A 22,821-nucleotide genomic window follows, 5' to 3' on the forward strand; every position below is an offset into this window, starting at 1 on the left:
AGTTCGATTTTAACATATCAGCCCAATTATGAAAATCGTGTAAAATCATACCCTGGCTTCCGGAAATGTTTTAAAACGCTTTTAATATACATTGGAAAGATGAAAATAAATACTACGTATGAATGATAATAAAAAAAAATGTGCAGTATCACAACTTGGGAAGCTCATAAGTCAAATACAGTTAGTTTTAGGACAAAAATGTATATAACCTTTTTTGTAGGAAATTCTGTCTAGTTTATACATACAACACTTTTCGATATTAATGAAAGATTCCAAGAAATATGAAAAAGTTCACTTTTACCCCCCTCCCCCCAACCGCACCCCCCGCGACCAAAGTTCGAATGTGTATTATCAACGTATAATTACGATAATTTACTCAAATCTTTATAAAAAAATACACTTTTGACGGCCTTTTTTTATTATTTGTCAAAATTATACAAAAAAAAATCCTTAGTTACAACTGCAGGTTTCACTAAACCATTTCATTTTAAATGACACACAATAATTACAACCATTAACTCGGTTTATATCTCCACTTTAACACAAATCGACATGTGCAACAAGAAATGAATCTACCCGTCCATTTGGGTAGATACGGGTAAATACCGGGTAGATGGGTATTTACCTGGGTGGGTAAATTGGGTAAATACCCGCGACCCATCTCTAGTCTAAACCCATCCAATTGCGCAGAGGAGTGAGACAGGGGGATGTTATATCGCCGAAACTGTTCACAAGCGCGTTGGAAGATATGTTTAAGACGCTGGACTGGAAAGGTAAGGCCATTAATATAAATGGCAACTAACATCTCACACCTACGATTCGCAGATGATATAGTCTTAATGACGGAGTCGCTAGAGGAGCTGAACCAGATGCTGGACGGCCTGGCTTCAGCCTCGCGACGCATCGGTCTTGGCATGAAATTGGATAAAACCAAAGTCCTGATCAATGGCCATATTGATCCAATACCGATAGTCGTAAATGGTCACCTTCTCGAAATCGTTTCCGAATACATATAATTAGGTAAAAACAACATATACGTATACATACGAGTATATATACAAATCATATACGTATAGGTAAAAACAATTTCGAGGCCAAGAGGAGGATCCAGCTGGGCTGGGCAGCGTTTGGGAAACTACGCCGAGTCTTCTCATCATCCATACCGCAATGCTTGAAAACAAAAGTTTTCAATCAGTGCGTCCTACCCGTCATGACCTACGGAGCCGAGACATGGACACTCACGGTAGGGTTGGTCCACCAGTTCAAGGTCGCTCAGCGAGCTATAGAGAGAGCTATGCTCGCTGAATGACCTTGTTTCTCTGAAGGATAGGATTCGAAACGAATACATCCGACAGAGAACCAAAGTAATCGACATAGCTCAAAGAATTAGCAAGCTGAAGTGGTAGTGGGCTGGCCATATCGCACGAAGAACCGACAACCGCTGGGGTAAACGCGTTCTTGAGTGGAGACCGCGACTCGGCAAACGTAGTGTAGGACGCCCCCCGACCAGGTGGGATGACGATCTGCGAAAGATTGCAGGCAGATGCTGGATGCGGCAAGCTGAAGACAGGGCGCTATGGCGCTCTTTAGAGGAGGGCTATGTCCAGCAGTGGACTACTATAGCCTGATGATGATGATGATGAGTTGAAGAGGATTCGGATACCTTACCTATTGCGGGCGCAGCATGGTTCCATTTTTATCTCCTATCACTATGCCCGTCACTTTCGCACTTACATACTCGTTAAACCTAATGATAGTAATGATGACAAAAGTATAGGTATAAAACAAGACCTTAATGTATCTTGAAGTGTTTATTTCAAGTAATCGGTATCAATCGAAATGACAACATATTTGTTAGGTTAAGTTGCTAAAGATTTTAGTTCCCTAAATATATATTTATAATAAAACTGACTATAACACAATAGCAAGTATAAATACATTAATACATTACATTAGAACCAGATAAGTTTAGTCCGCTTATATGGCAAAGTTTAGCACATTTTAGTAATTGAAATGGCCCTTAGAGCGGTTCAAGACTAGCGTTTTATACGCGCGTATAAGCTCGTTTTTTGAAGCGCGTGTAGGCGCTTACAGGCCAAATGTAGCTTATGTAGCGAAATGCCGAAACGACCATATACACGCGGGAAAAAACGCTTGTTTGAAACCACCCTTAACTATTTAAGTTTTATGATTTTTTCGGTTGGAAATTAAAACTCTTAAAATGACATATAATCTCGTAATTGCTTATTGTGGTTTAATTCCAAATGAATACTAAAAATAACTAACGAAGACAAATACAAGCAAGCAATTAGGACAATCTTAAATTGAGTTAAGTATCATTTAATTTCAATAAAGTACTTTTAATGCGATAAGGAACTAAACATAAAGTCTTTGTATGTAATTTTATGTATGGCGTAAACCATGCGCCATATATTATGACGAACCAAAATACAAAATCGGCTTATAAGACACTATAATATTAACTTAAATTAGTTAAATTTGCACTTCGAGAAGTCCATCTCTGGATGTTGTTCCATGAATCTGAAAATACAGAAAGTAGTATTACAAGAAGACAATCAGGCAGTAAGGCACGCATACATTAGTCTAAGAGTGGTATTCCACCTGTCCAATGTGTATTGAGTCTCACTCTCTCATAAGAAAATGTGAGACGCAAATACACATTGGTCCAATATTATTGGACAGATGGAATACCTTTGATCAACATAAGTTCTTTTCACTGAACGTAAATAAATATGTGCCGAAAAAGCGCAACAGCGACTTGTACGACCTTCTGCAACAGTGTTAGGCTAATAGTAGGGGAATGCACAGTAAACTTTATACCACCTGTAAAACGCTTGAAAGATCCGTTATATTGCTTATATATATTACAAGGCTAGTTATAAACATTCTGCTAATTAAGATTAAGAACGATCACTACTTGTTAAAACCATTCATTTTCTGACTATATAAGTATGTAGGTACCTATTATCTTTTATTTATAAGATACAAACAAAAAACTAATCCGTACTCTAATGTAGAGTAATTTTGTTTCTTTCTTTTTGCGTTTGCATTGTGTTTGGCAAGCACTACAAGGCCTTGACGGTGTTTTACTCTTTCGAATTTTGGCGATTAGATGTGATTAGGTGATTAAATCTAATGTCGATACATTATGTGGTTTTTCTATTATAGTTAGTACTCTTATCAGGCCCCGTAGACAACATGCCAATCGCTTTCGCTCCGTAGCGAACGAAAAGCAACTGTCATTGTCACACCAATATGGAAGAGCGATAGAGACACAAAGCGATTGTCACCTTGGCTAGACCACCAGCTATCTGGGAAAGATTCGTGTAGATCAGGGGTCTCCAAACTTTTTTACCTGAGGGCCATATTGCACCTCAGAAACTTTCGGGCCACCATAGGCGCCGGTTGGGGGTGGGGGTATCTGGTTGCTGCTGTTAGGGCTGAACCCCTCGAGCCTGGCTCCCGCGGGCCGGACGCTTTGGGTGTCGGCGGGCCGGATTGGAACGCGTCGCGGGCCGGGGTTTGGAGACCCCTGGTGTAGATTGTTCATTTACTTACTTTTTGAGCACGTCTTGTTTCTTCTGTTCATCGCTGGTGGGGAGCCCCATTTCCTTCTGTCTCTGATCATACATCATCTTCTCGACTAGCCCGCGAGTCTCACCGTCCAGATCAGAAAGTTTCGATGGCTCTGAAATAATAACATAATCTTCTATAATAAAAACTTTTATTATTGAATTATCATCTAACTTAAAATAAATGTCAAACAAATCCCACTATTGGATGTAAACTTCGACTTGTAATTATTATTGCATAATTACTTTGTTGGTTCTGATTTAAGTGCGGTTAATATAAGGTATGTAATTAAAAACTAGTTATTAAGAAACATAAAAAACCCCGCCAGGCCAGTTTCCATAATAAAGTCGCTCTTTGCGGATTTGACTGCCGTGGGAGGTCGTTTTTTCTAAACAGATATTTGAGAATATAATAAAAGTAATCAGAAAATCGTCTAATTAAGCAATCAGCAGTTGCATAGCCAATCATCTTTCCGCGTTTACTTTGATTACATGGATGAAGAATATGAAGATCGCAATATTTTTTTAAATTAAGTATTGTATTCCATACCTGGGTTGATTTTCTTTGTAGAAATTTCAGGATCCGTCGTGACTAATCTGCTCCACCAATTCATTTTGTTCACCTAGAAGAAAATAACAGCTGTGTAAGTATGTAACTGTAAACTTAGCCATTAAAATTGATTGAAGACTATGCTTGGCGTAAATTGCGCGTAACGTTCAAAATAAATTAGTCTCACTGCAAAGTGTTACAAGGTGTTCTAAGTTAATTAAAAATAAGTAGTATGCCAGTATTTTTGTAAAACATGCCAATGCGGTTACAAACAGGTAAGGTCGGTCAAACTAATGAGGATGACTTTTAGACAAAACGCGAAAGGTTAAAGCGGTAGCGAGCTCGGAAAAAACAATAGTATTAGAATGCGAATGACTTTCCCTGGTTTCGAACGGTCACCTACGTTTAAAGCTTTTATTTGACTCTGGCAGTTTATTAAAAGATCTGCGTCAGAAATTTGTTTCGAAAACGTCACCGATTCCCGTTAAATATTATCTTTAGAACCCATCAATTAAGCAATGTGCTATCGTCATGATAAGTTTGACTTTATAATATTTATTACAATAGATTATAACGTTATTTAGTTTCAATCAAAATGTCAAAACGTGAAAAGATTTTACGACATTGAAAAATAGTATAAAACAGAATATGATAGACAACCAATTTAAATACAATTTATTTCCATTTGTTTAGTTCTTTAACCTTTTGACAGCTATTCGTCATCTACTAAAACCGCTACTTTTATTGCATGAGACCGATATTCAATACAAGCTCATCAATCTTATATGCATATTATGGTATTTCTTTTGGGTTATGCCGTTATGCGTGTATGCACTAACTATTTATGACAATGAATTAATTACAATGTGTCCACTGGGCCTTAATGAGTTTATCTTTAGATATGTCATGTATAGCCCATAGACTCCACCATTTTACCATTTTTTAACGACAACGTCTACTCCGATATGAATTTTATATAATAGCAGAAGGCGTTTATTATTTCGCCTCGCGCCTTTTTGTTGTCAGCAATGGTTTTAGCTTCGACCAATCTAACAGCTCTCATCTCATTCCCCCTCCCCCCTCAATTTCATCTGCCACTGCGCTACTTTTGATAAGCGGCTGGCCCTTTATACCCACTACCAGAGTGCCTACCGCGAACCACGTTCGACGTGTTGCCTCTCCGTCACACCTGTAAATTCATACGTAAGTGTGACAGGGAGGCAACACGTCGAACGTGGTTCGCGGTAGGCCCTCAGATTACTTATTGAAGCAACTCACCTTTTCCAAATTGACAAGCAGGTTGCGTCCATCCTGTAGCACCCACGTGGATTCCTCCATCTTGATTTCGGCGTCTAATTCCCCGTCGATGATCAGCGGCTGACCTTTGATGCCCACTTTCAGATGCTTCTTGGAGATCACCACGGTGAGGTCGCGGGGTCTCAGCACCTGCCGGAGTGGGACTCGAAGCTGAGGACAAAAGGACACTATGTTAGTTAAGTGGGCAGTAACAGTAGGTATATAGTTATATACCTAAGATTTAAAAAAAAACCTTTGATAATCAACGAGATGCCATTGTTCAAATGTTAATCTGTACTTATACCCAAGGATCGCAACCAGTTTTTTTGAAAAACCCGAATACACCAATATTTTGAATTATTTTATGCTCTTTACTTAGGACTGAATCGTGTATTTAGGTAACAACATAGTATTATTAGATTGTCCAATTAAAAATGAAATAATAAACCCAAGAACGAAATAATACCGGTATATTTTGTCTGAAGAAAAAACCGGTTCCGAGCCTTGCTTATACCTAACATTTGTACTGATCGATCAGGTTACTATTAGTCACAACAGCTCCAAGAACGATCCAATCTAATTAAAAGAGACATAAAAACAAATACCTATAGGGATTAATTAAATTAACATACCCAAAATATTTTTGCACCAAAGTACGAAACCTTTTAACTCGTTGGGCCACAATTATTTTTATTAAAAAACCAAGATTTACATGTAAACATGATCCGAGTGAATGATGACACGTGTATAAACGGTTTTGTAACCTTTATACCTACATATCATTCAAGGGCATTTATTTTATAAACATATGCAACAATGTCTTCCTAGAAAATATTTACCAACATGGCTAATTGTGACAGATCCACTTTATACTTCACGTAGTTTATGGGCATTTGAACCATCTAGGGACATTTCGAATTTGAAATTATAAGGACAGTAAATATCAATGTCATAAAGTTTATACCGGCAGGACTCGGGACTGTCAGTAAAAGTAGGTAACGGCATACTAAGCGGTCTACTGACCAACTCTTTTAGTGGAATATAATATTGTCGCGCGCGAAGGTTACATTGGTACCTATAGCAGATGCAGAACCATCTATAAATTGACACCTCTGTATTAAGATGATGTAGCAAATCATGTGTGCTTATTTTTTTCCATGAAGCTTCGGTGTTTAAATATAATAAGCTTAACCCAAGCGGATTAAGGATGTAGGGAAAGGAATGAACTTAGGCGATATCAGTACAGAATTTGAATGCAAACCAACCAGGATACGCGGTTAGGAAATACCCGAGTACGTACATGTTTATTAGAATTTCCATTTAAATCTTTCAGAATCTTATTTAGCATTTAGAATAAATTAAATATGGGATGAAAGACCAGAAATGTTCTTGTAAGTACATTTATTTTGCAATGTTTCTACTAAGTATGTAAGAAATTTTAGAAATGTTTCTAGGTAGGTACTAACTAATATATTAGGGCTACTTTTAAGTTTACATATTTTGTAGTTGTTCTCATTTATTTATTAAGCAATATAGAATATTTTCTAAGATGTAATTTATAAAGGCTGAAGTCACAGCATCGTCCGTTGTTATTTTTTTATTGTTAGGCGCATTCGGTCCAAGACCTGAGCACGTACCATGAGTCACTGACTGCAGTGTCAAAACCGACGTATACGCTAAGTAATTTACTTTTCTCAAACATGCAATGAAATATTGATGTTATGTTCCTTATAATAGGCTGCGAAGTATGACGTTTCAGGTGTGGCTAGGACTAGAGGTCGTTAATGGAATTTCATACAAATCTTGCAGGCCTAGGCCGGCCAAGTCCTCTTTTTTAATTTCCATTTCACAGATATTTGTGACACACCATCGTGGCATTCAGCCATTAAAGTGGTAACACACTGTCGCACCGCGCCGCGGCCTCGGAGCGTCGCACCCATGGGTGAGAGCGAGAAAGAGATATCTGTTTCTCTTTCTCGCTCCAGGGTCGCGGTGCGGTGCGATGGTGTGTTACCACTTAAAAAAAATATAGGCAGTATTTGGTTTATGGTACGATTTCTTTTTTTTTCATCTTTATAGGGCTGTAGCCCATCGACACCCCATACTATGATAAATTAGGAACGTACTTGTTACCAACATTGAGGCATAGAAATAATCTTATCGAATTAAAATGACCGCTGTTGCATTTTGGTAGCACATACCATACTTGCTTTCAACATAGACGTATTATACTTACTTTTCTTTAGGTTGGTATGATCGGTAAAACGTCAACCGTCATTTTAAATTTTCGTGAAAGCGGTAATGTTAAATGATTATTTCTGTGTTTAAGACAATACTTTATCTTTTACTTAAATGGGGGGCAAATCATTAAGAAAATGTGAAGTTTGTGGGGTCAGGCGTGTAAGAAGAGTAACTTCTGATATATTTTTGGCCAGATTTCCGCTTGACCCGAACAGGTCGGTAAACTGATGTTTTATGCGATATTTTCATTTTGAGTGGTTACCAGATACTAATTTAATTAGTTTGGAGTAGTTTTTAGGGTTCCGTACCCAAAGGGTAAAACTTCTGATATATTTTTGGCCAGATTTCCGCTTGACCCGAACAGGTCGGTAAACTGATGTTTTATGCGATATTTTCATTTTGAGTGGTTACCAGATACTAATTTAATTAGTTTGGAGTAGTTTTTAGGGTTCCGTACCCAAAGGGTAAAACGGGACCCTATTACTAAGACTTCGCTGTCCGTCCGTCCGTCCATCCGTCCGTCCGTCCGTCCGTCCGTCCGTCTGTCTGTCACCAGGCTGTATCTCACGAACCGTGATAGCTAGACAGTTGAAATTTTCACAGATGATGTATTTCTGTTGCCGCTATAACAACAAATACTAAAAACAGAATAAAATAAAGATTTAAATAGGGCTCCCATACAACAAACGTGATTTTTGACCAAAGTTAAGCAACGTCGGGAGGGGTCAGTACTTGGATGGGTGACCGTTTTTTTTTGCCTTTTTTTTATATATATGGTACGGAACCCTTCATCGCGAGTCCGACTCGCACTTGCCCGATTTTATCGTTTACAATCCTTGATTAAAACGAAAACATTCTGTGAATAGGTTCTTCTTGTAAAAAACTTGGTAACACGAATAGTGTGCGAACAACTTATCGATAATCCCTTTATTTCAGATGTCGATTATGGGTAAAATTAACAGGCAATGAAGATTTGGCTTATTTACCAATACAAAGGCTAAACGAAAATAAATTTATTTGTGGAAATCATTTTCCTCCTACTGATTTCAACAAAAATGGAAACAGGCTGAAAAGAAATGCTATACCAAGCCTAAATCTTAATGCGCCCCTCTCGGACGAAACTCTATCGTTATTTCCTATTGTTCCAGAGTTTGAAAATTCAGAAAAAGGTAGGTATTTATTTATTGGTATTTATATTTGTTACTGATTTTTAGGGTTCCGTAGCCAAATGGCAAAAAAACGGAACCCTTATGAATTCGCCATGCCTTTCTGCCTGTCTGTCTGTCTGTCTGTCTGTCTGTCCGACCGTATGTCACAGCCACTTTTCCCCGAAACTATAAGAACTATACTGTTGAAACTTGGTAAGTTGATATATTCTGTGGACCGCATTAAGATTTTCACAAAAAAAAACAATAAATTTTGGGGGTTCCCCATACTTAGAACTGAAACTCAATTTTTTTTTTCATCAAACCCATACGTGTGGGGTGTCTATGGATAAGTCTTCAAAATTGATATTGAGGTTTCCAATATTATTTTTTTCTAAACTGTATAGTTTGCGCGAGAGACACTTCCAAAGTAGTAAAATGTGCCCCCCCCCCTGTAACTTCTAAAATAAGAGAATGATACATCTAAAAAAATATATGATGTACATTACCATGCAAACTTCCACCGAAAATTGGTTTGAACGAGATCTGGTAAGTAGTTTTTTTAAATACGTTATAAATAGTAAACCGCAATTTTATTATGTTACTACTTACTTGCTGCTACGGAACCCTTCATGGGCGAGTCCGACTCGCACATGGCCGCTTTTCTTTAACTAAATTCAGCCAAGTAAATTAAAATGTTTGATTATGTTACAGTGGTTTCTGCTGGAGGACAAAAACGCAAACTAGAAGGTAAAAGATTAAGATAATACTTTAATTGTTATATCACCTTCATACTGCTACGCGGCCCGGCACGTTGATCAACGACACCTTCTCGTAACTCATGAGGCCCTGGTACTTGCTCCGCGCTAAATTAAATTTTTAGACAGGGATCGGGAACGGTTCCCAAAAACCATTTGATATCGCTCTTAAACCGTTATTAATTTCGTTCGTACGAATACCGGTTTATTACGCGGTAACGTTTTTGTAAAAGAACAAAATCATTTCGGTTATCGTTATTCAAGAAGAACAAAATTATTTGTTCTTTGAAATAACGGTTTATTACAATAACCCATGGTATAATAATATACTCCGCCTGGTACTCCATTCCCGTCTTTTCTAGGTCACCTAACTGACACGGGCCTACGTCATCATGCGACAGCGCTATATGATAATATGCGATAACGCTATATATAGCGGCCATGTTGCTGTGACGTAGGCCCGTGTCACTCTGGGAATGGAAGACCATGTTTTATTAGACTACGCAATAACCTTACAGCTTGGCAAAAAAGAGTAGAAATTAAAAAGTGGCAACACTGTAGTGTCGTCCCTTTCAAACCAATATATATAAGAAAACGGGACGCCACTACAGTGCTGCCACTTTTTAATTTCTACTCTTTTTTGCCAAGCTGTATATTATTATGAAGGAACAGAATTATTTCGGTAACCGATATTCCCGAAGAACGGAATTATAACGTTCTTCCCTAAGAACGGAATTATTTCGTTCTCAAAACCATTATTATTCTGTTCTGAGCCGCGCGCCTAAAGTAGCAAGGCATGCTCCGCCGTTTTCCTTTGTAGACGCCGACACAGAGCTGCCGCCTTGTGCTCTCTCTTTCCCACACGAAGATAATTCGTATTTTTGTTTCGTTCGGTTAGCCATTTGACATTGCCACGTGCCACGTGGTCTAGGTGCCGGCCGGCACGGCACTGAGGATTGTTTTGATTACTTGAGTTGCAACTTTCGGGTCTTGTTTAGGCTCGTTTGATTCGTCTCAACAAGATCTTTGACACTAGGTGATAGTCGGGGTCTGATGATGGAGCTGGAAGTTGGTCACCAGTACCAATCACCCATACAACTAAACCACTTCGTGTTTAGGCTCGTTTGATTAGTCTCGACAAGATCTTTGACACAAGATAGTACTCAGGGTCTGATGATGGAGCTGGAAGGTGGTCACCAGTACCAATCAACCATACAACTAAACCACTTCGTGTTTAGGCTCGTTTGATTCGTCTCGACAAGATCTTTGACACAAGATAGTACTCAGGGTCTGATGATGGACCAGTACGGGTTCCCCTCATCTGGCATAATATTGTTTGTCAGAAATACACTTCGCATAACATGTATCGCAGAAACACTTTTAGTCGAATGATAATTTTGCATAACTATTGCTTGGCATTACTATTACTACGCATACAATAGATTTTGCAGCATATTATTTAACAGAAGATTACTTTCGCCGACTTTAGTTTAGCATAATTTTATATGTACCATAATCATCCTGCAGCATACTCTTATTATGGCGTAGTGATATTTTCTGCTAGCAGAAAAGTGGGTTAAGTTAAGTAAGAACTGTGACCCCAACAAAATTGAACCTTGCCAGAAAACAAGGTTATATTAGGTTGGAACTGCGGCCTCCTATAAAAAAAACGAACGGCTGCTAGAAAAGTAGGTTAGGTTAGGTTAGAACTGCGACCTCATACAAAAACGAACGGCTGCGAGCAAAGTAGGTTAGGTTAGAACTGCGACCTCAACAAAAACGAACAAATGCCAGAAAAATAGATCAGGTTAGAGCATAACATATACCTATCAGTAGATTATGAAATTAATTTCATAATGTTTTTACCCGACGGACTTTATAGTTAGGTACTGATTATTTTATCTTATAAACACACTTTAAAAACTAGCAAACAGCAATTCCATCATAACTCTAACCGTCTGTATGTTACCTCTTCACGCGTTAACCGCTAAAGTGATTTAGATGGAATTTGGTACCTATGCAGATAGTTTGAGACCCGTCGAAGCACAAAGGGTAGTTTTATTAAATCTTGAACACCATTCCTCGTAGACGAAGGTTCAAGTTGATAACTTTATGGTACCTAAATATTATGCAATACATTTATCTGCGAAAACAATATTCGTTTAAAATACTATTATGAACATCCACAGTATGCCAAAACATGGTTCTGGCTTTTAAAACTCTGCCAAGTGATTGTATTCTAAATGATATATGCGAAAGGCAATTCTGCCAAACGACATTTCTGCCAAGTAACATTATGCAATACAAAAATATGTCAAAAAACTTTCTGCAACACATTAGTAAACCCACCAGTACCAATCAACCATACAACTAAACCACCTCGTGTTTAGGCTCGTTTGATTCGTCTCGACAAGATCTTTGACACTACGTGATACTCAGGGTCTGATGATGGAGCTGGAAGGTGGTCACCAGTACCAATCAACCATACAACTAAACCACTTCGTATTTAGGCTCGTTTGATTCGTCTCGACAAGATCTTTGACACAAGATAGTACTCAGGGTCTGATGATGGAGCTGGAAGGTGGTCACCGGTACCAATCAACCATACAACTAAACCACTTCGTGTTTAGGCTCCTTTGATTCGTCTCGACAAGATCTTTGACACAAGATAGTACTCAGGGTCTGATGATGGAGCTGGAAGGTGGTCACCAGTACCAATCAACCATACAACTAAACCACCTCGTGTTTAGGCTCGTTTGATTCGTCTCGACAAGATCTTTGACACTAGGTGATACTCAGGGTCTGATGATGAAGCCGGAAGGTGGTCACCGGTACCAATCAACCATGCAACTAAACCACTTCGTGTTTAGGCTCGTTTGATTCGTATCGACAAGATCTTTGACATTAGGTGATACTCAGGGTCTGATGATGAAGCCGGAAGGTGGTCACCGGTACCAGTCAACCATGCAACTAACCACTTCGTGTTTAGGCTCGTTTGATTCGTCTCGACAAGATCTTTGACACTAGGTGATACTCAGGGTCTGACGATGAAGCCGGAAGGTGGTCACCGGTACCAGTCAACCATGCAACTAACCACTTCGTGTTTAGGCTCGTTTGATTCGTCTCGACAAGATCTTTGACACAAGATAGTACTCAGGGTCTGATGATGGAGCTGAAAGGTGATCACCAGTACCAATCAACCATGCAACTAAACCACTTTGTGTTTAGGCTCGTTTGATTCGTATCGACAAGATCTTTGACACTAGGTGATACTCAGGGTCTGATGATGAAGCCGGAAGGCGGCCACGGGTACCAGTCAATCATGCAACTAACCACTTCGTGTTTAGGCTCGTTAGATTCGTATCGATAAGATCTTTGACACTAGGTGATACTCAGGTCTGATGATGAAGCCGGAAGGTGGTCACCGGTACCAGTCAACCATGCAACTAACCACTTCGTGTTTAGTTTAGTTTATTTATTTCATAATGATAAATTACAGTATAAATTATTCTTACGCTAATCTATATGAATTTACATTATGATCGTCAATAGTTTTGCATGCAAACGTAATCAAATTACAAATGTATAATTTAAAAAGAAATTTGAAAACTATCGTCAAATTGAAAAAAAACTCAATAAATAACAGAATACATGTCTAATATCTCATGATGATCGTCATACTAAAACTAAGAGCGGTAATCATAAGTAATAAGTTCAGAACGAATGTCAAATAAAATCAATTTTACATAAGCTAAGTATAATGTCAAACAGTTATTATAATTTTAATTCCATGTATTCGTCCACTGAATATAATGGGTTATTCAATAAAAAGTTCCTCAGTTGACGTTCAAATGCTTCGTCAGATATTTCAGTTCTTAATTCGGCGGGTAGACGTTCGTAATAAGTTGGGCCCATTATAGCTGGTTTGTTAGTGCACATCGTTGTATGGTGACCTTGCACTTTGAGACTATGCGCTGAAACTTGGCACAGTTGATTCTTTGTTGGTCTTGAGCAGATACAGACCGGGAGCCGTCGAGAGCCACCTCTCATTAATTATAATATTTTCTTATAATGTTTTTAATTTATTAAAAAAAATTTAGGCAATGTTTAAGAAAAGCACTATACAATCCTTGGCCGGAATAGGGATTGCAAGACTCGCTTTATCCGGCCTCGTCTACGACTCAGCCGTCTACCGCAATCCTGCAATCCCTTACTTCACGGCCTCTGCAGTAATGTACTATTACGATACAAGTGCGGAAAGAGGAAATTTGAAATATCGTTTTAAATCTACATGAGTTGCGAATTACCTATTCGCACGTATATCGTACAACTTTTTACAGTACATATGGCCCTTTAAGCTTTTTACATACGCACCAAAAGTGCTATTTTACGCACTAGTGCGGGAAAATAGGACCATATGTACTGTAATAGTTATTTACGATACAAGTGCGGAAAAGAGGAAATTCGAAACGAGTGGCGATAAATTAAAACACAACCGAAAGGAGTGTTTTAAATCGACACGAGTTGCGAATTATCTATTCGCACGTGTATCGTACAACGTTTTACGTAAAGTGCTATTTTACGCACTAGTGCGGAAAAATAGGACCATATGTATTGTAAAATATATTTTGTGACTTTCGTTTAAATATAACGTAATTTTAACATCTTGTTTAAGGTGAAGATTATGATTCCCCAAGTTCAAAGCGAAATAAGGGTTATGATCCAAAGAACGTGCCATCGACTTCAACATTCGAGATTTCTGATAAAATTACACCAGGTCGGTCAAGTTATTATTAATTAGCGACCCGCCCCGGCTTCACACGGATTAACAAATGATACATAAACCTTCCTCTTGCTTGAATCACTCTATCTATTAAAAAACGAAACGCTGCATTTTGAGATGGAAGCAAGCCACTTTGCACGATGATAGTGGAGATGATGGCCCATCAAATCCAAAAGATGTAATAAAGGGACGAAGACAAAATGTGTCTCGTAAAACCAATCACATAGAAATCTGGAATAGTTTTTTGAAAAAGCTGAAGTCAATGGAGTTCATGAAATCAGATAGCAGGTTAAGATTAAAAAGAGTCAGATGCGTGGAAGGTTATATTGTAACCATAAATTCGCTTAAAGATATCTGGTGTTATTGTAAGGATCAAGGATTTAACTATTTGAATTTACGCTCACTGAATCAAGACGCTCTTGAAAATCTATTCGGCCTTATACGACAGAATAGCCCTACAAATCGAAATCCGACCTGCACACATTTTGTAAGTGCATTGAAATCAATTCATATTTCTGGAATGAATGCACCACATAACCGAGGATCTAATTGCGAAGAAGATTTGAACAAGTTATTGCTTGTCAATCCATTATGCCAACATGATGCTGATGGTGATGAGAAGCTCACATCAATGACTGCCAATGAAGAGGAAGAATATCCTGTTTTAATGATACCTGAAAATGAATTAGAGGAGCAAATTGAAACAGATTTAACAGACATAGAAAATCAACCTATTGTATATTTAAGTGGTTACATTGCTTATAGACTGTTAAAGAACATAAGCTGTCAAATGTGTTCTAATTTGCTAAAACTGGAAGATGTTACAGATCACCCAATGTATAAATTTATAAGCTTGCGGGAGTGGTGGCAAGAAAAGAAATCATTGACGTACCCATCTATCCAGCTGTGTCGTACAATTGAGGAAGCAAAAAACTATTTTGAAAAAAATTGTCATTTGTTATATGAAGAAAATGTCGGGCAAATGTTTTGCACACTATTTGCGGCAAACATTAACATAACCTGGTGGACATGTAAGGAACATGAGGATTTCATGCAAAAACCATTATTTTGGCTTGTGACCAAAATCTTAATTAGGAGACAGTGCCAAATATTAAATTCTGATATTATTAAAACAGAAGAAATTTCTGCGAACGCTGCAAAGATAGCTCAACTAAGAAGCGCTGCAAAGTAGGATATGTAATTATGTGTAATGTGATATGACTAATTTCCGTACAATATCAATACTTCCTGTACTAAGTAAAGTTTTTGAAAAGTTAATGTTAAATGATCTACTGGGTCACTTCAACAGACATACTTTACTTACAAGCAATCAGTTTGGTTTCACAAAGGGCCGTTCCACGACCGATGCTGCTTCGAATTAGAGGAGCAAATTGAAACAGATTTAACAGACATAGAAAATCAACCTATTGTATATTTAAGTGGTTACATTGCTTATAGACTGTTAAAGAACATAAGCTGTCAAATGTGTTCTAATTTGCTAAAACTGGAAGATGTTACAGATCACCCAATGTATAAATTTATAAGCTTGCGGGAGTGGTGGCAAGAAAAGAAATCATTGACGTACCCATCTATCCAGCTGTGTCGTACAATTGAGGAAGCAAAAAACTATTTTGAAAAAAATTGTCATTTGTTATATGAAGAAAATGTCGGGCAAATGTTTTGCACACTATTTGCGGCAAACATTAACATAACCTGGTGGACATGTAAGGAACATGAGGATTTCATGCAAAAACCATTATTTTGGCTTGTGACCAAAATCTTAATTAGGAGACAGTGCCAAATATTAAATTCTGATATTATTAAAACAGAAGAAATTTCTGCGAACGCTGCAAAGATAGCTCAACTAAGAAGCGCTGCAAAGTAGGATATGTAATTATGTGTAATGTGATATGACTAATTTCCGTACAATATCAATACTTCCTGTACTAAGTAAAGTTTTTGAAAAGTTAATGTTAAATGATCTACTGGGTCACTTCAACAGACATACTTTACTTACAAGCAATCAGTTTGGTTTCACAAAGGGCCGTTCCACGACCGATGCTGCTTCGGTACTCATTAAACATATTTTATAAATATTTGAGAAAATTCTTGTGATGCAATTGGCACATTTTGTGATCTTTCTAAAGCATTTGATTGTGTGGATCATGGAACGCTCATATTGAAATTAGAACACAATGGTCTGTCAGAAAATGCCCTAAACCCCGACAATTTTGCCCGACATTTTCTTCACACCTCATACAGACTAGTATATTTGTCTTACAAAAGAGAGCCTTTCGTTCTACAGAGAAACCTGGTTCTTTGATCTGGTTAATTAGCACCTGGATAATAGCTCATAGGATCATAGCTCAATAATTGCAACTAAAGGTCCGGTTGAAGGTACCTTTTTTCATATTTTTGCTCATATCTCGAATATCTGTACGAATAGCATTATAATTACTTCGGACAAAAGTTTTAGCATAAAATTTACTACAAATTTGGTTTGTTTATTTTTACTCTACAATCAATACTTTAGGAGCTACAGGCTGTTAAAGTTAAATAAGAGATAAAAAATAGACGATTTAAGAAAACGTCGTTTTTTTGTAATTGTTCATAATAAATAAAAATTTTAGTTTAGAGTAAGCAAGCTAAGTGACCTGCTGATAAAATATAAAAAAACAGGCCATGAGCATGTCGGGCCATGCTCAGTATAGGGTTCCGTAGTTACCCGTCTGTCAAAATAGACTATTTGCCAAAACTCAAAAACAGCTATACCGATTAGGTTCGCTATATTTTTCCTATGCTATGTTTTCACGATTTTTTTCATATTTTTTGACCTATGGTTCAAAAGTTAGGGGAACTAAATAGAAAATTACACAACTTTTTTTCTTTCAGTTCGATTATTTCCGAAAATATTAAGTTGATCATACAATGGTTCTTGAAGACACTTATTCATTTTAAAAGACCTATCCAACGACACCCCACACTATAGGGTGGAGGCGAAAAAAAATTGAATCCCCACTTTAATGTAGGACAGCCACCATGAAAAAATATTTTTTCTACTTTTTATGATTATCATACATAAAAAAAAATATACGCGTCGACTTGAGAACCTCCTCCGTTTTTTTCGTCGGTTGGTAATTGACACGAATATATAAATCAGTTACGCTGACAAAGTCGTAAAATATAAACTAGAAAAAATATTTTTTTAGGGTAACTCCCCTACATTAAAGTGGGGATGAAATTTTTTTCGCGTCAACCCTATAGTGTGGGGTGTCGTTGGATAGGTCTTTTAAAATAAATAGGGGTCTTTAAGGACCATTTTTTGATCAACTTAATATTTTCGGAAATAATCGATCTGAAAGAAAAAAAGTTGTGTTTTCCACTTTAGTTCCCCTAACTTTTGAACCATAGGTCCAAAAAATATGAAGAAAATCGTGAAAGTAAAGCTTAGTAAAGACTTTCAAGGAAAAATATAGCGAACCTAATCGGTTTAGCAGTTTTTGAGTTTTTACAAATAGTCTATTTTGACGGACGGGTAACTACGGAACCCTACACTGAGCATAGCCCGACATGCTCTTGGCCGGTTTTTATATATTTTATCAGCAGGTCACTTAGCTTGCTTATCCTAAACTAAATTTTTTATTTATGATGAACAATTACGAAAAAACGACGTTTTCTTAAACCGTCTATTTTTTATCTCTTATTTAACATTAACAGTCTGTACCTCCTAAAGTATTGATCGCAGAGTAAAAATAAACATAACCAAATTTGTAGGAAATTTAATGATAAAACTTTTGTCGGAAGTAATTATAATGCTATTCGTACAGATATTCCATTTGTACATTTTTGTATATACTTTGTGCAATAAAGTTTAAATAAATAAATAAATATTCGAGATATGAGCAAAAATATAAAAAAGGTACCTTCATACCCCCCCCATACACCCCCTCAGCACACCCCCTACCCTCGAGGACTTTTAGTATGTTTATCTGAACACCACAAGGTATGCCTGTACCAATTTTCAAAACTACACGAATTAATTCCGCAGATTGCCCATATTCGGCTTAATTTGACGTGGCCTTTGGATTAAAGTGTCTTAAAGGGCCTGTGCGCTGTTGGCTTTGGCCCCACGTACGCCTTCCAAAAGACCGGGACCCCATGGTCCCGAGATGTGGAAAGGACAAACAAATAATAATAAAGTCTTTATTCTCACAAAATATTACACTAACATTTAGGTTTTACACATCATACATTATAGGTGATGTACCCATTTTTGGGCAAAGGCCTCCTCCAAGCCCTTCCAATGATCTCTGTCTTTTGCTTGTCGAAAGGGATAGTGCCATATATTAGAAAGGGACAGCATGATTCGACCCTGAACCACTGTCAACCTTAGGCTTTGTTGGAAGTTTCCTTTCTGTACGGCAGTACTATTATTTATTCTATGCCTGTGCTAAAGAAAACCGTGATTTTAGCTCTTCTTAGAAACAGTATAATTAATAAAATAAAATTTTATTCGAAATCTTCATCCAGAATTCAATTTATTTATTGGGTATCGCAGACTGTAGTAGCAGGTGAAATAGTTTTGATTAAATCAAAAACATAGTATTCTTTTTACATTCCAATAAGACAAAGCTATTTTAAATGTTTATTTGCACCTCCACAAAAGAAATTTGTTAGAAGTTTGAACGCAGCTTCTATAATTGACACAATATGTTTTTGAACCTCGTTAATTCGCACGACCTGGTTGAATGAAAAACCTGGTTAATTGACAAATGTATACCTAATATAGGATAAGTACTTACTTTTGCAAAGTCTGTTTGTAATGTGTTATCGCATTAAGTGCTATCTGTGTTTTCTTTGTTTTATTTATTGATTCCTCTTTGAAACATGGTCTTTTGATCTATTACTGTTATTTAATTTATTGATTAATAATTATAATATAAAACTCCAACCTCTGAACATCTGATCTACAAATGAATGTAAATAAGCCTGACAGTAGTTTTTTCCCCTTTTTGGAAGTTGGAGTTCACAGCTTTCACAGGCAAGGCTCAGTGTTTGCAGGAGTGCTTTAAAAGTAGATTGTAGCTTTATTTACGTTCATAACATAAGCGTATTGTAATAACTAATATGCCTACGTAAATAATAAACTATCTGTATCGTATCTTTAATATGTTAAATAAAATTATTTTTATATTTTGCTTTTATTTTATTAATCCTAGTGATACTCAAAATTTACTGTTACAATAGTGCAGTACAGCAGCATGTATCGCACATTTATCGATATCGATAAATGTATTGCACATTTATCGATATCGATAAACAGTAGGTACGCCAGTAGTGGCAAGCCCTAGCGTTGTTTTTTTTTTGTGTTGGCAATATTGACATGTATTTGGTGTGTTGGCACAATGTACGTTCCTAATTCGGTTTAAGGCTTGTTCCAGAGTGCCGACTCTTAAAACGTAGTGATTATATGCTCTTTGCGCTGCATAAATACATTCAACTGTCATTCATTTGTCAAATTGGCTGTCACGTCAGATTTGATAGATCTTAAAGGCGTATCCAGATTAGTAAATTTTTCGCCAATCTGATTAAATTGCCCGATCGAATCAAGAGGTGCGGACGCAAACGGCAATTTGGCTCGCTGATTCGATTGCCCGATCAAATCAGGAGGTGAGCACACAAAAATGACAATTTTCGAAGTTAGTATCTAGTATCTATGGAATGCTAGGATCTGTACGTGCGTTTGTTTATGGTTCTAAAATTGGTGATTAATGTGTACGTGTGGACGCTAGATGAGATTGGCGCCAATTATTTTCCTGATCAAATCGACCGATTTGATCAGGCCCGTCTGGATACCACTTAAGTCCCCTATTCACAATCCTACATTGTAGTCCGACTCGCAGGACTACGGTTTTGCCGTCCATCAAAGAATATACTCACGTCCATCATCAGTACTGCTTCGTTTCTCACAAGTGTCGGTCTACTTACTCTTGAAAATATTACATGCAATTAAAAAAAAGAAAATAGCTCTTGCAGAAGAGCAACATACATAGCAGTATGTATTTTCTTGTTATTGGATAAAAATAAAAAAAGACTGTGGGAAAAGAAACTGCTAAAAATTCGTCAGAGAGCGTCATATTTCTTAAGTATTGGTAATAATTGTTGCAATGCCTATTCCTCCATTGTTTGTTGGAGTGATTGGGTGATTTTTGGTCCCACAAATTTCAATAAAATGGCGCGCACTGTTGTCATACGTCAAACACGGCAGTCCGCAACGTAGGACGACAACCCACACACAATCCTGCGCGGCGGACTACAGCGGTGGGCGGGGCTTACAGGATTTGTAGGACCCAAGAGGCATCCTACTTGGGTGTTGTAGGACGGCACGTAGTCCGTGACCCCCATACACAATCCTACATTATGAGGCGGACTACGAGGCGGACTACAAGGTAGGAGTGTGAATGGGGGGCTTAAAAGAATAAATGGCAAAAATTCGTTGCAATAAACCACAGAATAAATAATAGTACTACAGTGTACAGAAAGGACACTTCCTACAAAACCGAAGTTTGACAGCGATTCAGGGATGATTCATGCTGTCCCTTTCTAATGTATGGCACTATCTCTTTATGCTATTTAGGGTTGTCAAAATTCAAGTCATTATTAAGATAAGAATAATGTGGTCGTGCACGCAAAGAGACGACAATTTGTACCAACCCAATAATTGCTCGTAGCAAAGCTGAAGGCCTACCGCGAACCACGTTCGACGTGGTGCCTCCCTGTCACACTTACGTACGAATTAACAAGTGCGACAGAGAGGTAACACGTCGAACGTGGTTCGCGGTAAAGGCCCTGAGCCGAACATACCCGAAAGGAGGAATGTCGCCCCACTGAATAAACGTAAATGTGAAACACTTGGCAACACTGGCAGGCGTTTCGGTAAACTTGGTGCGGTGCTGTAGTCTGTTACGCCTTTAACGCCTGTCCAGACGGGATGATCAAATCGATGTTTGTCTACAATATCTACAATTTTGTATGGTTTACAATGCTAACTCGTCCATGCCTCCAGGCCCACAGTGCTTGGTCCATAGCTGCACAGTTTCAACGTGGTTTCAACTGTGGACATCTATCCAAAGAGGAAAGGAAGAGGAAAGTGACAGTTAAATACTTACCGCCATGGTAGTAAATATTTCTTTTGTAGTTCCAGAGCCACCCTGACACGCCACTACACCGACGAACTGCCAGATATCAGCCAAGACGAGATAGTGTTAGCTCTGAGGCAGCTTAAAAATCGAAAAGCCCCCGGTGAGGACGGAATAACATCAGAGCTTTTGAAAGCTGGAGGAGCCCCTGTTATACAGGAATTACAGAACCTCTTCAACGCCGTCCTTCACAGTGGGAGAACTCCAAAGGCGTGAAGCGGGAGTTTGGTGGTGCTCTTTTTTAAGAAGGGGGACAAAACCCTCCTTAAAAATTACAGACCCATCTCGTCACGTGAGTCACGTCTATAAGCTGTTCTCACGAGTGGTCACGAAACGTCTCGCTAGGAGACTCGACGAGTTCCAGCCGCCAGAGCAGACAGGGTTTCGCGGAGGATATGGCACCATAGACCACATTCACATTCACACAGTGAGACAGATTATACAGAAGTCCGAAGAATATAATCAGCCCCTGTGTCTAGCCTTTGTGGACTATGAGAAGGCCTTTGACTCTGTCGAGACCTGGGCTGTTCTGGAATCCTTACAGCGATGCCAAATAGACTATCGTTATATCGAGGTGTGGAGATGTCTTTACGAAGCCGCCACCATGAGTGTCCAAGTACAGGGTCAGCAGTCTATACTAGAGATGGGTAACTACCCGGGTAAATAGGTAAATATCGGGTATTTACCTACCCGCGGGTAAATACGCGGGTATTTTCGTTTTTCTTCTAAATTTGATGTGTTTGATGGTATGTGATTATAAATAAGATTAATTTATGTAATTTTTTATAATGTTACATAAAATGTATGTTCAAGCTAATTACGAAAAGGTTGCTATGAGGTGAAGTTCGATTTTAACATATCAGCCCAATTATGAAAATCGTGTAAAATCATACCCTGGCTTCCGGAAATGTTTTAAAACGCTTTTAATATACATTGGAAAGATGAAAATAAATACTACTTATGAATGATAATAAAAAAAAATGTGCAGTATCACAACTTGGGAAGCTCATAACATGGTATAATAATATACTCCGCCTGGTACTCCATTCCCGTCTTTTCTAGGTCACCTAACTGACACGGGCCTACGTCATCATGCGACAGCGCTATATGATAATATGCGATAGCGCTATATATAGCGGCCATGTTGTTGTGACGTAGGCCCGTGTCACTCTGGGAATGGAAGACCATGTTTTATTAAACTATGGCTCATAAGTCAAATACAGTTAGGCTCCATTCGCACGACAGCTTAAAAAGCG

The 22,821-nt window shown here is 38.0% G+C and overlaps 1 protein-coding gene and 1 long non-coding RNA gene across 2 annotated transcripts in view; one reads left to right on the forward strand and one right to left on the reverse strand.

Annotated features, from left to right (window-relative positions):
- LOC134793767 (uncharacterized) overlaps positions 1-22,821 on the forward strand; it is a 324,508-nt gene that overhangs the window by 208,451 nt on the left and 93,236 nt on the right. The window lies entirely within an intron of this gene.
- On the reverse strand, positions 1,797-6,284 carry LOC134793901 (nuclear migration protein nudC-like). The gene is made up of 5 exons (XM_063765615.1): positions 6,279-6,284; positions 5,422-5,610; positions 4,144-4,216; positions 3,580-3,709; positions 1,797-2,541 (listed from the first exon to the last, which is right to left on the reverse strand). Exons 1-5 carry the CDS (start codon positions 6,282-6,284, stop codon positions 2,490-2,492), a joined length of 450 nt encoding a protein of 149 aa, XP_063621685.1. The 3' UTR covers positions 1,797-2,489.

Source organism: Cydia splendana, chromosome 9, assembly GCF_910591565.1.
Source record: "Cydia splendana chromosome 9, ilCydSple1.2, whole genome shotgun sequence".
Lineage (NCBI taxonomy): Eukaryota > Metazoa > Arthropoda > Insecta > Lepidoptera > Tortricidae > Cydia > Cydia splendana.

Bases quoted from the DNA above. Each gene is read 5' to 3' on its own strand.
- LOC134793901 (XM_063765615.1), bottom strand. The intron at 4,217-5,421 runs GTGAGTTGCTTC...ATTTTCTTCTAG, and splicing joins TGCTTGTCAATTTGGAAAAG to GTGAACAAAATGAATTGGTG. The intron at 3,710-4,143 runs GTATGGAATACA...TTATTATTTCAG, and splicing joins TACAAAGAAAATCAACCCAG to AGCCATCGAAACTTTCTGAT.